General features: G+C 30.8%; 2 protein-coding genes across 2 annotated transcripts; both read left to right on the top strand.

Annotated features, from left to right (window-relative positions):
- The first annotated feature begins 254 nt into the window (after nt 1-254).
- On the top strand, nt 255-5,180 carry LOC111030294 (interferon-related developmental regulator 2). Its single transcript, XM_022309719.1, has 8 exons — nt 255-563; nt 3,449-3,562; nt 3,634-3,802; nt 3,881-4,082; nt 4,173-4,378; nt 4,459-4,702; nt 4,771-4,989; nt 5,069-5,180. Exons 1-8 carry the CDS (start codon nt 518-520, stop codon nt 5,150-5,152), a joined length of 1,284 nt encoding a protein of 427 aa, XP_022165411.1. The 5' UTR covers nt 255-517; the 3' UTR covers nt 5,153-5,180.
- A 370-nt stretch (nt 5,181-5,550) lies between these two features.
- Nucleotides 5,551-17,078, top strand: LOC111030296 (leucine-rich repeat and death domain-containing protein 1-like). The gene is made up of 5 exons (XM_022309721.1): nt 5,551-6,792; nt 7,242-7,455; nt 14,765-15,044; nt 15,742-16,071; nt 16,311-17,078. Exons 1-5 carry the CDS (start codon nt 6,643-6,645, stop codon nt 16,462-16,464), a joined length of 1,128 nt encoding a protein of 375 aa, XP_022165413.1. The 5' UTR covers nt 5,551-6,642; the 3' UTR covers nt 16,465-17,078.
- Nucleotides 17,079-17,433: the final 355 nt, after the last annotated feature.

Here is a 17,433-nt window from a genome sequence, read left to right as displayed (position 1 = left end):
ATGGTTCAAACCAGGCACCACCAAGTCGAATTACTACAGAAGTTCACTCATCCACGGCTGAAAGTCGTCCTTGAGTCCTTCACCTCAGTGACACTACCGCCACCTGTCGGCGCTCTGCGTTATCACGGTCGGCCGCCGCGGTTTTTTCCGTACGCGACACCATGGGCAAGAATACTAAACCCGACCCGACGCGACCCGACCCGATGCGTCGTCGGTACTCGGTGGCGCGTGCGACTCTCGACTTTTATTATTATAAAATAAAGCGCACTGCTCCGCGCGATCCAGTATAGCGTTCGCTGCCCGACCCGACAGCTGGCATGATGTGCATGGTTTCTCACAGCCGCCAACGACTATTCACGAACGCGACTTCCGCCGAACGCACCGCCGTCAAAACAAAACGTCAACCGCCGCACGACGAAGATCGCTCGACCGCAGGACGACTGCGCCGCCGCCGCCGACTTTCGCTTAAAAAGTTTCGTTGTTCCACTGCGGCCGTGTACACGCGGATACGACCACCATGCCCCGTGGAAAGCGCAGGCCCAACCACCACAAGTCTACTACGGGTAAGAAACGGCGATGATCATGTCGAGAAACGATCGTGGTTTTTCCTGGGCCGTGACGGAACGTCTTCGTCGTTATTTACATTTGTCGTCGTACTTTCGTGTTGACGTCACCGATTGCGCGCGGTGTGGCAACCGCCCGCTAATTGCGTGTTTTCGCGATATTGCGAGGTGGCGACGGCGGTGGTGGAGGGGTAGGTCGCCATGTGCCCACCGCGCGCCGTTGTTGTGACGCCACGCCGCGTTTTTCCCGCATGGCCTCGGAAAATACGGCGCCTCTGCCGACGTTTTCGTCTTCCCGTCCGTCTAGTGGCCCCCCGCCCAGTCGTCGATCGTTGCGATTTTTATTAATTTTTTTCTCCGTTTACACGGACGACCCTGAACGTCGACGAAAATCAAGGCCCGCCTCTCGAATATTTTAACGACTGGCCCGCCAGCCTGTTCTGTCAATTTCAATATCTTACGATTTCCTTCCTCGTAGGCACTAAAAAAAAATGGCGCGTCATCGACCTTTGTAAATATGACGGTGAAGATTTATTTTGAGATTTATTTATTGCTGTGTACACTAAAGCCAATGCTGGGCGACACTGATCACTCATTACTGAGCTTAACCCCATCCCCTGCTTGAGCTCAAATCTGGAATACGAACGATAATCCGTACCCATTTTAGTAGATATTTGCTGTTTCAAGAGTATTAAAAAAATTAGTTTTCGAGATTTTGAAATGATGGACAGCCTTTATGCCCAATTTAAACTATAGTGCTTTGTTTAACTTTAGGAACAAGGTACAAATATACAACTCTAATTGATATTCAGAATCACTATTAAATATTAGTCAATAAATGTGATTAATCATATTGAACAGTTTTCTTCCACCCATCAATAGGAATTATATGAGGAATTATATATTTAATCAATTCTGATTCAATGAGTTCCTGATTTGACTTCTAGATGCATATAATACCATCTAACCTTTTCTTATTGGTAGGCCAACTTACATGGTTATAAACACTGGGTAGGGGGGGGGGCACCAAAAGAAAAAAAAATGTTTATTTGTATTTTGTAACAAACATATGTATTATGATAATATAATATAATAAACTAGTTATCACATTTTAAAGTATGTATAGGTTAATCCTGCCATCTTGCCATCTCCCACCACCTTAGTTTTTCTTTTTATAATTTATCACAGATTAAACACTAAAATTATGAAATATCTATTTTCTAAGAATGGCCGCAGGTTAGATCACCCTGATCCAACCCACTATTTTTATTTTAATACCGCTTATTTTCAACTTCAGTAATCAAAAAAGTTTAAAGAATTGGTTGGTAAAATTGCAGCACTATTCAGTAATTTAACACCTAATGTTTTAGTAGTTAAATGTTTATTTTTAAAGCATAACATTGTCTGCATAATAACAAGGAGTAGCCAACTTAATTGATTTGTTTTAGATTTTATATAATAAAATGTAAGGTCATATTATTACTTATTTACTGGTTATTATTTTTTTTTATAGTAAGTATGTATTTACAAATAAATGTTTTAGGTATTACCTTTTGATTTTATGTATATATATGATCAATGTGTTCTACTTAAAATAAATTAAGTATTTAATTATACTGTGGATATTGACAATTTTAGTTATCATTAAATAACTATAATTTCCTTTTTTCTAATTTAATTTAAATTATAAGGTTATTTTTATTTAGATACTGATATACTATACAATTTTTTTTTTAATAGCCTATTATTGAATAAATTCGAAGATATATATAATGCTGCATGATACTAAATTAAAATACAAATATTTATTTATATATTACGGGCTGAGCCCTTCTTGCATGAACATACAGTTTAACTAATTGACAAAATATTTGTGTACAGTAGATACAAAAGTAAATAAAAATCAACAAAGGTAATAAAAATACAAAAGAAGAAAGAAGGATAAAATAAAAATAGAAAACAGCATTAAAAATCATAAAAAGAATGTAAAGTGCGGGTCCACATTGGCGTTTGACATTAATCGTCTTAGTATTAATAGTTACCTATAATAATTCTAAATCCTTTAGTTGTTACTGAAAACTATATTAATAAAAAAAAATTCTAAATCCTTTTATTAATCCTATTATCACTTAGGTATTTAATGTTGTATTATTTTTAAAACTTAAACATCTATAAAATATTAAAAATATACCTAACATACAAATTCTATTCAAAAAACATTATGAAAACAATATTCGGTACTTTGTATTACTAAAGTTGTTCAAGATTATGTGTGGTTGGATATATTTCATTAGTGAAAGTCACATTGAGTTAAAAAAAATAGATCAATGATATAATTATAATTATATAATAACTTGTATTATAAATAATATGTAATACAATTCTAGCTCGCAGTTATTTTTCAATAAATATTAACCTTTAGGTAGGTACAGTTTAAAAATGTATTGATTAAGTTTTTTTTGTCCATTAAATTAAAATTTTCATCTTTTGTTAGATACCTAGGTACCAATATAAAATCTCGAATAAGTACTTTAGAATAAATTTAGGGTATTAAGTACATACAAACAATTATAACTTGTTCATTTTTATAATTGCTAATGATTTTTAATTCTATATTTAAAATAAATTCTTATTTTTTTTTTATCCCTTTTACTGCTTGGAACAAATAAATTTTCTAAGGTACCAATGTTATACTTGGTTTAAACAAAGTACAAACTATACCTAATTAGTTGAATATTGATAATAACTACAAGACAAAATGTTAACAAATTAAATTAAAAACCTTTTCACCTCGCTTTTCACTAACTTTACCATTGAAAATTACTAAACAAACAATATATTTGAATAGAAACTTTAATTAATCAAAATAAACTGTATATTTTTAGATACACTAGCTGGAAAAGGACGTGATTTAGACATGTCAGATGATGAATCATACAACGATAATGCGAGTGTAATCAGTAATTTATCTTGTAGCACATCAAATGAAGAACGTTCCTGTAAGTATTCCATTGATTATTTCATAACTACCATAGTTACATACTTATTTGTTCATTTCAATAATTTATAGGTGTTGCTATTGATGAAACTGATGAGACTCAGAATGATGCATTTGAAGAAAAACTAAGTGATGCAATTGATGGTTTATCTCAGAAGTCTGCTCAAGGGCGTACATTAAGTTTTGAAGGTGTTTGTAACATATTTTGCAAGAAATATATACCCGATTATATTTTAAACAGGTATATCATATGTCAAAAATGTAATAATTGGTATTTTGTTGAACAATAAATTAATTTAAAAGTATACTTATTCTACAGGCGTATGACAATAACTGATTCCATTGAGCGCGCCCTTAAAAAAGGTGGCGATAATGAGAAAGCTGCAGCAGCTAATTTAGCTAGTTTATTGTGTATACAATTAGGTGCATTGGACATGGCAGAGCATTCTTGTCAAGAACTATTACCTACACTTATGTTTGTTGTTAATGATGAATCTGTTCCCTTATTGGCTCGAGAAAAAGTAATTGATTATTTTTGCCCATATCTAAATTGTATTTCTAATTCTATCTGTTATTAAGTTGATTTTAATTGTAAATATTTAATTTTTCAGTGCTGTTTGGCCATAACATTATTAACTTTTATTAGTTGTAATGAAGAAATTGATGCAGCTATGCAATTAATGCGCAACTTATGGAGACGTTTATTACATTCAACAACTATTCCTCCTTCGGTAGCAGCTCTATATTCGGCAGCATTATCTTCTTGGTCTCTCCTGCTGTCCACTGTATCAATTAGAAATTCTTCTACTATTATTCCGTAAGTTATTTGGTGCTTTACTGTTGTTAATTATAAATAATTAAAACTAATATTAATTTATTTATTTCCCTCAATTGTAGTACTTTAGCAGAATTGAGTACTCTCTTAGACTCAACACATCTAGAAGTGAGAATGGCTACTGGTGAATTAATAACCGTTCTGTTAGAAATGGCACGTGAATGTGAAGACATGGATGAGTATGAGCCAGATGAAGAATTTATTAATAAATTGCGTGAACTAGCAACAGATTCACAAAAGTATAGAGCTAAAAAAGATAGGAAAACACAAAGATCAAACTTTAGACAAATTCTTCATTATGTTGAAGTAAGTTGTACAATAGAAATAACATATACTTTAAAATTTGAATTTAACATACTTTTTGTTCTTTATAGTTGGATGAACCTCCAAATATTCAAATACGTTTTGGTCAAGAAATATTAACAATGAACTCATGGATCATTAAAAAGCAGTACGATGTTTTGTGTCAAGCATTGGGATCTGGAATGAACATGCATATGACAGAAAATGATCTAGTTCGTGACATATTGAGCCTTGGACCTAAATTATGTCAGACAACACTTTTAAGTAACAAACAATCAAAACTCGAAAGGGTGAGTTGAAAAATTACAAATTCTTAAAAAAAAATTATACATTCCAAAATACTTATTTTGTTGTTTCTCATTTTTACAGCAACAAATTAATGCTGCCAACTTCAAGGTGCGCACAAAAACTAGAGGAAAAGTACGAGACAAAAGAATAGCTTTTATTGATTAAAGAATCATAAACTATTTTAGGAAATTATGATACCTACTATATTATAATGCAAAACCACTTGAGCATGTGATAAATACTGTTATTAATATTATGTTTTTTAGTTAATCTTTTCTGTGTGTATTGTCAGATATATCGTGTTTTTAATAATAATTGGTTGTTTTTTTTTTAATTAATCACCAAATATTTGAAGTATTATATTAAATAACTTAGTGGAACTTTTGAGTTTACTAATCCATTTTAATGTGATATTTAAAATCGCAAACTTCTTATCTCTTTTTTTTTCAAATAATGCTGTTTTAATTACAAACGCGGTGCCTGTTGTACTACAAAATACAATTTGTAACTTTTACTGCCATTATGTTATATTGAGACTGACAAATGTATAAGTATTGTATCAGAAAAAAAATGTCATCTGCTTCAAGAATGAATTTTTTTCATTTTTTACAAGACTTATTTTAATTTCCAGTTATCAATTGCAATAGATATCAAATCACAGAGTTACTGTGAAAAATAGTTTAAAATATCAGTAGTTACAGGCATCTAAATAAATATAGTTTAGTTTAGTGAATTACATTAATCTATTAATTCTAAGTGTATAAAGTAGCATGTATGTACTTCTATTATTATTTTTGGATTGAAATATTTTTCTTTAAATAAATCTTTAAAGAATAAACAATTATGTGTTTTTATTTAAATGGTTAACCTTTGCTCTAATTAGATCACATCTCATCATGCAATTTTTAGAAAGTAATATGTTGTTGTTTATTATTTTAATTATATGTAAGTTGAACATTGTATAATATAGGTAGTTATGATATCATTGTTTAACAATATACATCTAGTTTTGGATTATGATTATTATTTTATCATAATTAATGTTCTATATAAAACTACATAAATCCAACCATTAAAATCTCCCACTCAAAAATCAAAACACAAATATGGTATTTCCGAACACTTTGTTCGTTGACACAAGGCCTTATCAAAAATTCTTGTTAATATGCATGCAGATTGTCTTCTGTAGGCTTTGTTAGAAAATAAATAATACTATTAATGTAAATGTTCCAAGCCCGAAGATCATTTCACTAAACTACGTATTCTATTGTGCCCAAATTCAAACGTCACCCCTAAACATGAATGTATACTCGCTGAAAACACAAAATCATGATTTCAAAATCAATATTTGGTCCAACACCAATTTAAATAACGCGTGAGTACTTAATATTACAAATATATTACTGTACATTTTAATTTATAATTGTGCGCAACCTGTATCTAGGGTAGTAATTTTCTAACGACACGAAAATCGTGTTCTATGGTAGTTATTATTACTCCGTTGTTAAAGAACCATCCGACCAAACGAATATTATGATATGATCTACTAACCTTATAAACGCGTTTTTTGAGCTACTGCCAATGATTATTTTTACTTTATAGTTTCTATTCTAAACCCTTTAACAAAAAATACTTGCGAAAAATTTGTTTTTGACATGCTCCGCAAAATCACGACGATGACGCTCGGCATCGGTCATATCCTGCACTGGAACGACAGAAATCTCCTAGAGTTTCCTGAAGACTTGAAACGGAACACTGACGTGGTGTATCAGCTCTACATTAAAAACAACTTTATCGAAATACTAGTAAGTCAGCAAATTATTTACACATAATACCTTTTTTTTCCCGCGTTCATAAACCTTATACATATTACTTACCTACCTATACTCTTACATATTTAAAATTTAAAATAAGTACCATATTCGAATCGCGCAAGTCGGTAGGTAATAAATTAATCGTAATGAATAAACAATGCATTTTATTTATCCAAGACTGTTTAATATATTCCTTAAGTGATGTTAACGATTAAAATAACAAAAAAATACAATTACAATAATATACTTTTTGATTTTGCACTACCATCAAGTTACCATACGTTTTAATAACGTTAAAAATATCCAGTTGTAGACCTTATTACCTAAACCACTCTTTAAGCATCAGCTTTTAGGTACTTAGATAGCCGCCCTTCAACTGTCGAAATCGACGAGCTGTTGGGTCTAAATACGGTTTTTTTAACGTAATATAATATGTGCAGCCTGGATGGATTAACAGCTTGACTAAATTGACTCACATCTACTTGGACAACAACAAACTGTCGACATTTCCGTTGGAACTTTGCGAGTTGAAGGGGCTGGAAGTGCTGTGTGCGCCGTGCAACTCCATTACGGACATACCTTCCGCACTGACGGCGCTCAAGCGACTGACGCAGCTGAACTTGTCACGCAACCGAATAAGAAACGTCCCTGGCGGTAAGTCACTAAACTTGCGACGAAAAACTTAAAACGAATCCACAATTTGTATAGTTTCAAATGTTCAAACGAGAAAAAAATTATATTTATGCATTTTAAACTTTTGTCTCTAAATATTGTCAAAAATCACTCTGATGAGGTTCATAGGTGCGCACTGCGCACATCTTATTTCGATAATTTTAAACGCGCAGGCAATATAAAAGTGTTTACAACTTACTCGCCCATCTTAGTGTCTTCTTAGATAAGGTACTATTCCACTACGTGCCACCACCCTGTCACGAACTTTCGTATAAATCGTCGTGTGTTTAACATAATTATACGTTACCTGTTACCATAATATAGGTACCATTGTACCAAACATACTCGTAGGCAGTTTAAAGTATTCAACTACTTCACTGCTTCGCATCTTTAAGTTGAATACCCACTTTATCGTGTCGTGTAGGGTTGAAGTTAATCATAATATTTGTATACTATATTATCGTACATAACTTCTTGTCATATTTATATAGGCTAATAACATTATACTAATCAGCTTATTCCTAATATTTAGATATAAAACTAAATATAATTAACAATTTTGCAGTAACCTTATCCCCAATATTTTCAATGAATTTCTGCATATGTAGGTATAATAGATCACTGCCAATATTCTTATACCCTCGTCAAAACTGAAAATTATCTTTCGCCTTCGTACGGTGTACCAAAAATCAATAAATATATTCTCAAAGCGATGTTTAAATTTAGAAAACTATTTACTATTTTGGTATTTAACTATTTTACATTCCAGACATTTCAGTTTCTATTAACAATGACTTAAGATGTCAAATCAATTTTATCTCTAGGCTTCAAATAAATTGTTTGCATTTAATTTTATTTCGTCATCTTTTAAACTCTAGTCAGTGAAATTAATTTTTCTCTTGCATTCATTTGATCTACTGCATCAATTGCATTGTCATAAGTTACCGAAACTTTATATCTATACCTATACCTACGAATTCAATTTTAGAATAATCAGATATATTGGAAACTATTTATTTTGCTTTGTCTTCAAATAAATCAAATTCTTCTTCATTTCTTTTTAAAGTGTTTGTAACGCTTTGTTTACTCAAAGACATCATAATAATACAACATGTATTTGCAGATTGTATACTAACCTAATATCACAAATTATAATGATACAAAAACAACACAAAATATTTAAAAAATCACAAGTCCTAGGCACAGTACCCTAATAGGTTACCGTAACGTATTACCAATATTTTGTTACCACTTATTAAACATAGTCGATAGTCCTTTAACTAGTTTGTATATTATATTAAGGTATATACATGGCTATATTATGATGTTACTAAATAAACTGAGCACGAAGTGTTCAATAAAGCGGAAACCTAGCTTTTAGTGGTTACTGGTTATTAAATGTACTGATTTAAATGATATTTATATAATTACTAGGGAAATCGTCCTACCATGATTTTACTATACTTATGTAAAATATAAATGACGAATATTATAAAATCAATAGCTTTACATTTTACCTATAAATTATAATCAATATAATTTAATTTGGTCTACACGGGACACACATATAGTTCCGTTGTGGCTGTAGCGTATTTAGGGGGGGGGATCTAGGGGTACCGGACTCCCAGAACCCCAAATAAATGATAACTATTAAGATATTTAAATTTAAATTTGATTTTATATTATAATACAATGTATATGATGTTTATACAAAAACGTTAAGTAGGCATAACAATAAATAAATAACAATTTTCTAATATCAATACCTATAAAATGTTAGGATTAAAATAAATTATTAAAAACTCCTCCCCCCCAGAAAAAAAGTTTAAAATACGCCACTGCGTAGTGGTATACCTATATATTTATAGTCACCACCTATCATATATATTATATATGTACTTTGTACATTGTATATATAAATATAAGATATAACACTCATACATTATGTTTGTATCTATATGACCTATTGGTATGGACTAATTGTAAATAGTTGCACTTATGAATGATATCACTATATCAGGTATTGCCGATGGACGATAATTCCTCGGTAATAATATCTATATGCGCGCTATAAAAAGCCCTGTTCCTACTTTAGATAATAAATGATAATGTTGTTTCATATTTTATGTGGCTGGTATATTATAATACTCGTACTATTACAGCAGTGTAATGTGTATACCTATAGTAATAATATTGATTAGCAATCATCTATAGGTATGTTATAAGAACGATATAACAATAATAGGTATATTTTCGTCTTTGTATGACTTATGTAGAGCGTTAAATATCAAAACTTCATTAATTTTTTTATTCAAAGCTTAATAATTTAAACTGTTTAGTCAATACTTCTATAGTAGACAGTAGGTGAGTTAAAACTGCGATCCTCAATCGTATATTGTTATCTAATATTATTGTACTATCGTTTATCGTGCCTAACCGCGTTAACTTCGCGTAGTCGTTTAATCGTATCCATGTGTGCAATCCCGGATTAAGATTATTTTGGGCATGAGGTCAAATAATAATAATATATCCATTATCCATATATTATAGGTAACGCACTACCGTCAGGGGGCTCAGGGGTCCACCGTCCACGTCTACCATTTTTCAATATCCATTGTGCGGGCCCTAGTCCATGTTGCCCTGTCCCCTCCCTCCATTAATTCGGGCTTACGTAAGTGTCATAACTCATAAGTTATAATCTAATAATGTATCAGGTATATTATAATATAGATTATAGAGTTTAGAGTACTATCGTCTATCAGGCCCCTCACAATCTACTTTCAACTTGGGACATCAGTACTGTAATAAAGGTGGAGCCCTTATTTATACATTTTTAACATAAAAATAATTGATAAAACAATTTTAAATATTTTAGTATCCTGTATATGCAAAACAATATTATAAAATGATTTACCGCCTGCCGAGATACTTAAATATGATTGAGGACGTCGTACTCGAATTTTTAAATGCTGAGAAACTTCAAAACTAAAATATCAACAATTCTACGAGAGGGACCTGGATAATATTTGTACCTTTAAATTTTATAACATAGATCAATTCACTCAGCTACAGTGCGATTGAGCATAAGATACCTTTTTTACGACACGATTGAGCAAATTTGTCAGCGTATCAAGGGATATAGAAATACAAAAGAAAACTTACACAACTGAGCATAAAAAACTACGGTTTTCAATTTTGAACTATTTTACACAAAAAATATTTATTCAAATAAATATAATAATTCAAAATATGGTACTAGTTAAAAGTTACTGATAAAATTATTGTTAGATTATTGTAGATTTGCTCATCAATAAGTTTACCTAAAATGTAACCCGATGAAACTTTACCCACCTCCACATCATTGTAAATCTATATGGCAGCTCTATCTAACTAGGAAAGTAGTAAATTGAGTAGCTATTATAATGGCCAGTTCTTCACGTACGAGTATAAGTTCAAAATGATTTTAATAGCACTGCTGTTGTCGAATTAATTAAAATAACAATAATAATAACATTGGTTAAATTAAACCTCACTAAACCCAACTAAACAGCGCATGGTTCTGCTAGTTTGCTGTTAAAGTGTTAAATTATTATGTAGAATGTAGGTACCTAAGTGAAATAGTGCGTCTATCGATCACATTCCATTATATTATAGATTTTACTTATGATTTATGATTTAAAGTACTATGTGTAAATAACCAATAATTAATATTACCTACCTCAAATAAATTCAAATTTTAAAAACATTTATGGCCTACCTACTGATTATATGATGAGTTGTGTCTGTTGTGAGTAACCAAAAGTCAAAAATTAAGGTTGTAATAGAATAGTGCCGAATTTTTTCATAATAGTGGGCCAAATGGATCCCGATCTGCCCATGACTGTGACACGACTATATATAAGTGAACAGAAACTACATGAACTGAATTATTTCTATAATAATTTTGGAATTGTAACGTATCTTCATTATCTTGTATTTCCCCCCAAAATGTTTAAAACTTTGCATCTATAACTATCAGTGTATTACGGATAAAACTAATAATTATTGTTCTGGAACTATAATTATTGACCGATAACATTTTCGATAAATGCTGGCTTAGCTCACTGCTTTCGGCTCATTTAAAGTTTGACATCATAATTCATAATAATATTGGTGTAATAATATATACTTGAAAATAAAAAATACGACATTTCGGCAGTAGGAATTCTGCAACGTCACAAGATATATTCTATGCTCAGTCTTGTTGGCTAAAAAGGTATTTTGGACTTTACCGATTAACTCAAACCAGCTTTATACTAAAAATAAGAGATTGAAGGACTCTTAAGTGGATTCTTAAGAATGTCAGCTCACAGTTTGTATTCTTTCTGCGCCCCAGTGCAACATAAACAAAATGCATTTACGCAGAATCATTTTTTTATGTTTTGAGTAATCTTATAGAGTTAAATCATCCATTATAGAAATATAGAAACGATAGAAAATATTATTTTTGAGGGTATGACAATATATTGATTTATCTAAATATTTTCTCAAAACTATTTGAACAACATTAAATTAATAATTTTTTTTATTTTGAAAGTCAAACACAAAGGCAAATAATTATAAAATATAAAACCGATATGCATACCCTCAAAAATATTATCCTCTACAATTTTTGAAATTAGTGATTTTACTTGTGAGGTTGCTTAAAAATCATAATAAAACGATTTTTGGTAAAACCATTTTATATATGTTACTCGAGGGTCTGAGAGAAAACAAATATTTAACTGAGATCCTCTTAAATAGAGAATCTTTTATCCTAGAAGACTATCTATCTTGTGCTAACGAATGCTATGTGTCCATATGTACGAAATAATAATCGAACAAAATATGCAATAAATTCGCCTATTCCAATTCCCAGTACTAATCATTATTTATTATAGGTACGTGCACGATTTAGTTTATATGAAAAAAAATAATTTTAATATTAAGTTTGCTTTATATTCTATGTACCTATAATTAAATTATTCAAACAGAACATAATATACCCTTATTACTTATTAGCCAAACCTAGTCCCCCTCTCTTGTGAGAACTATGAGTACCATAATAATATATGCTTATTATAATTTTTAAACATATACAGGGTGTTTCTGAAGTGTGTGAGGTAATTAGTATACGCATACTCACTGTGATGTCACAATGAAGATTTTTTTGGAATTTTTTTCTAACTTCAAAATCTGGGTTTTTTAAATTTATTTTGAAAATATTATCTTGAATGTAAAAATAAACACTCTAGTCGTATTTTTTGCAAAATTCTCATACGAATCGAGATATCACATCATTTTTGCGCTTGTCGCGCGTTTTTCGCGCTCGAATCGCCAACTAAAAAAAAAGTCGTGCGACACATCGATTTGTATGAGAATACTGCAAGATAATCAGTGGTGATAATTATTTGTTGTCATTGATAATACACGATTAATTAACACATTGTTTTACATTGTCGACTAATAAAAAATATGAAATAATAACAAAATTAGGGTTAACAGAGTTTTAAACGATCAAATTTTACTAGCATACATTTGTGTCATACCCTTATTAAATAACTTTTAACTTTATAAAGTTATAATAGTTAGAGATAAAAAAACTACCTATTTGTGTGTTTATACTGAAATTCCAGTTTTTGGATATCATAGTATCTAACATAATTACTTTGACTCGATAAGATAAACATTTTATTTTATACTATTATCATTACTTACGTTCTGCCTAGAACCTAGCTGCAAGATTTCTATTTCCATCAGCTAAACCTAGTCACAATTAATAAACAAATAAATAGTTTGTTTCGTACAACATGTCGGTTACGACAACTTAAAATAGTTACACGGGTATGTCTTGTGATAAAGTAAAATACCTAGAGTTTTTAATAAAATAAATCACCAATGGGTGATATTAGTTAAATACTTAAACTAATTAATTAAATTAACTAGTACTTACCCAACATAAAAACCATGTCTGCATATTCAATGTTTGTGTACGCCATTGCGCAAAAATCAAAATTTAAATTAAAAACTTTAAATCTTAAAAATAAATATTAATATTTTAAATGTCGTTCAATGACAAGTATTGGACTGAGCTCTAATCAGACCAACTAATGTTCATCATGTACTCTGTAAGGAGTACGGTCAATTCAATAATAACGATAAAAGTATAATATTAGGTTCACTAATAAATAATAATAGTATAAAATAAAATGTTTATCTTATCGAGTCAAAGTAATTATGTTAGGTACTATGATATCCAAAAACTGGAATTTCAGTATAAACACACAAATAGGTAGTTTTTTTATCTCTAACTATTATAACTTTATAAAGTTAAAAGTTATTTAATAAAGGTATGACACAAATGTATGCTAGTAAAATTTGATCGTTTAAAACTCTGTTAACCCTAATTTTGTTATTATTTCATATTTTTTATTAGTCGACAATGTAAAACAATGTGTTAATTAATCGTGTATTATCAATGACAACAAATAATTATCACCACTGATTATCTTGCAGTATTCTCATACAAATCGATGTGTCGCACGACTTTTTTTTTAGTTGGCGATTCGAGCGCGAAAAACGCGCGACAAGCGCAAAAATGATGTGATATCTCGATTCGTATGAGAATTTTGCAAAAAATACGACTAGAGTGTTTATTTTTACATTCAAGATAATATTCTCAAAATAAATTTAAAAAACCCAGATTTTGAAGTTAGAAAAAAAATTCCAAAAAAATCTTCATTGTGGCATCACAGTGAGTATGCTTATACTAATTACCTCACACACTTCAGAAACACCCTGTATACATAAGGATCTACGTTGCCATTCATTTTTCATATTGAAGTATTAAACACATAATAATATGTATGTACACTTGAAAATTGCACGTTGTGAGTTGTGACGTTGAAGTACCTAATGGCTAATGATACCTAATAAATATGTATTTAATAGTTAATACAAGTATATGAAATTACCTAATATGTATTCCTACAACGTGACAATTAATAAACATTATATTATTTATTTATAGTTCATTGAATTATTATCGCACGGATATCGGATAGATATATTTTGATGATCATATTTTAAAGACTTGTAGTAATTAAAATTTTTTTACATTAAATTGATCTTGTGCTTAACATTTTAAATATTGAATATTTTTCTAACTATTAGAGCAAATTTTTTTCAACTTTTAGTCAACAGATGTAAAGTCTTGACTGTTTTTGTATCATAACGTTTGAATGTCTCGCTTATCTATGACCTATATATGTAGATGTTTTGAACATGCCCTCCCTGTGGCTATTGGACTTGTCTCACAATGAAATCGAAAATCTGCCAGAAGTCTACCCAGACAAATTGTATTACGGTGAAATCTTATTGAACGGAAACAAGCTGATCTCTGTGCCGGACAATCTCAGTCGTCTGAAGAACATCGAATACCTATCGCTGTCCCACAACAAGCTCCTTTACGCGCCTGCGGTAGCTTTCAGGCCGGAAGCCAATATCAACATGGACCATAATCCTTTTTTGAATTACATGCCAGCCAATATTAAGTATATAATAAAAATATGCATTTATTTATTTGTTTAAATTAATACATAATCAGGGCATTACTACAGGGCAGACTACAGTACAATTAGTATTCGCAATATACATAATATGATAATATACATTAGGAATTAGGGACTAATGTGAATATATGGTATTATAAAATATTTATAGGTGAATTTCGATAGAATTTCAAGGGGTGCAAACATTTTCTTACAAATGTTACTAATAAAATGTTTTATTAATTTCTACCTGAAATGTAATTTGCACATTTTTGTGATTTTGATGAATTTTGTTTACCTTCTGACAATCATAAAAAATTATTATGGATCTACACTCAACTTTTTTTTTTTATTTCACTCACTATTAACTACTTATGTGAAACTTTGTATTACATTTTCAAGTTTATTGACATCCGTAAACATTTCTTTATTGATAATAATTTTAAAAAATAACTACACACCTTATTGTAAAATTAATACCTTCATTGTTTCGCTCCACACAGAATATAAAAATAAAAACTTAAAGAAGAAAATAATCTAGAAGAAGCTATCAATGAATATGCGTTAATAATGTCAAACGTTTTAAGAAATAGTAAATAATAAACATAATATAACTTTACGTACCTACCTACTTTTATTCACATGTTTCATAAAGTATTGGGTGGGTAGACTAAAATCTTTGCATCTTGTGTTAAAATAGTTCGAGACGCGACTGTATCAGAGCAGAATATTGCGGGACACAACAATTTCTGGAAGTTCACATGTTGCCAAATATAACGCTAACGTGCGATGGTCACAATCTGATTATATCACCTAAAATCAAAGAAGTGTTCAGTGTCCTAGGAAATGCACACTGTCCCACTTTGAAAGAATTTGCCCTCAGGGCACTCTACGTTTGGAAGACGCCATTTTCCAAAGATTGTGTCCCAAAACATTTGTGCGAACAACTGTTGTCCGGTCCAGCTGCTTCCTGTATGCAATGCTCGAGACCGATGTTCACATTCAGCTATATGTGTTTATTACAATATGAGTAAGACATTTTAAATATTATATGATATAAATAATAAAATACGAATATTTAATATGTTAATAAAGTATTTTAAGTAGGTATTTATATAAGTAGGTCTTACTTGTAGGCTACAGGCTATATTACTACCTATCGTATAATACTATAATATAATAATATAATGTAATGGTTATGGCCACAGCAATGAGCAAATATACCTAATCATACCTATGTATATAATTAACAATGTTGTGTTTCTCAAGTTTTTTTTACAGATCACACACTCACTTCAATGTCCAATATTTTTGTTCGAAATCGTGTCATGGAGCATTTAAGCAATTAATAACAAATCGTTACCAAATGGTTTTACAAGAACTGGATTTTAAAATTAAACCTTATGGATTTTTTCAAAGTTAATTGTCATTTTATCGTTATTTTACTTTTGATGTTCCTAATTTTACCATTATATTTATTATATTTATTAATTTATTGAATTCCAAATAAAATAATTGTACCTATTGTGTATTTATAATTACTGTGCCTATCGTCGTTTATTCGTATAGATAATTTTCACTAGAAATTCCAATTGAAACTTAAGTTAATGGTTTCAAAAATCAAAACTTGTATGATACCTCGAGGCTCAAACATCTGCCACGTATTATGACTTGCTTTAAAAATTATTTTTAAATGTAAGTTGGTATTTTTTTACGACCATACTACTATAGTAAGACATTTTCCGTAATAAGAATTACCTACCTAATAGTTTTATTAATTGTACTGAAAAGTGAACAATATTAAAGCTATAACTATTTAATATAGTACGTATCTATAACCTAAGTACATTAAGGTATATTATAAATATCATATTGACTTTATCTCATGATCATATAGTAACTGTGACACATTTACTTGTATAAAAGTCTGAAGCAATTATGTATAGCTACACCCAGTCTTAAATAACAACTTAATACCAATAGCATTTATAGAATAGGTATTAGGTCGTATTATGTGGAATTATAACTGCTCGCAAAGTCGCAAAAAAAAAAAACCACCCCACGAAATCCGACGACAACAGCAGCTGCAACTGAAATTGTCACAGAGTTATGGTGTGGGGCCGTGATGTGTAGTGGGTATGGGCAGTTGCGGGAAGAAGGGGGTAATTGTGAGCCGACCGTCTCGTCTCCAAGTTTTCTATAGGGGGGATACCCGGGTGGCCTCAATGGGTAAAATTATGGCTGGTATATACTGAAATCTGAATTGGTTCCCGAGCCCCAACCACACATGCCGAATTGTTTCCCGTTTAAAAAAGGTATATTTTATTAAGTCGGCCATTTGGTATTTTATTGGGCCGTTGGCGGTGTATGAGTCAATTTCAAGTTCTCCGCG

This window comes from Myzus persicae, unplaced genomic scaffold (assembly GCF_001856785.1).
Source record: "Myzus persicae strain clone G006 unplaced genomic scaffold, MPER_G0061.0, whole genome shotgun sequence".
Lineage (NCBI taxonomy): Eukaryota > Metazoa > Arthropoda > Insecta > Hemiptera > Aphididae > Myzus > Myzus persicae.
This window is presented reverse-complemented; position numbering and strand designations above follow the sequence as displayed.

Bases quoted from the DNA above. Each gene is read 5' to 3' on its own strand.
- LOC111030296 (XM_022309721.1), top strand. From the start codon at position 6,643: ATGCTCCGCAAAATCACGACGATGACGCTCGGCATCGGTCATATCCTG. The intron at 7,456-14,764 runs GTAAGTCACTAA...CTATATATGTAG, and splicing joins AATAAGAAACGTCCCTGGCG to ATGTTTTGAACATGCCCTCC. The intron at 16,072-16,310 runs GTAAGACATTTT...GTGTTTCTCAAG, and splicing joins ATGTGTTTATTACAATATGA to TTTTTTTTACAGATCACACA.
- LOC111030294 (XM_022309719.1), top strand. From the start codon at position 518: ATGCCCCGTGGAAAGCGCAGGCCCAACCACCACAAGTCTACTACGG. The intron at 3,563-3,633 runs GTAAGTATTCCA...AATAATTTATAG, and splicing joins ATCAAATGAAGAACGTTCCT to GTGTTGCTATTGATGAAACT. The intron at 4,083-4,172 runs GTAATTGATTAT...TTAATTTTTCAG, and splicing joins CCTTATTGGCTCGAGAAAAA to TGCTGTTTGGCCATAACATT.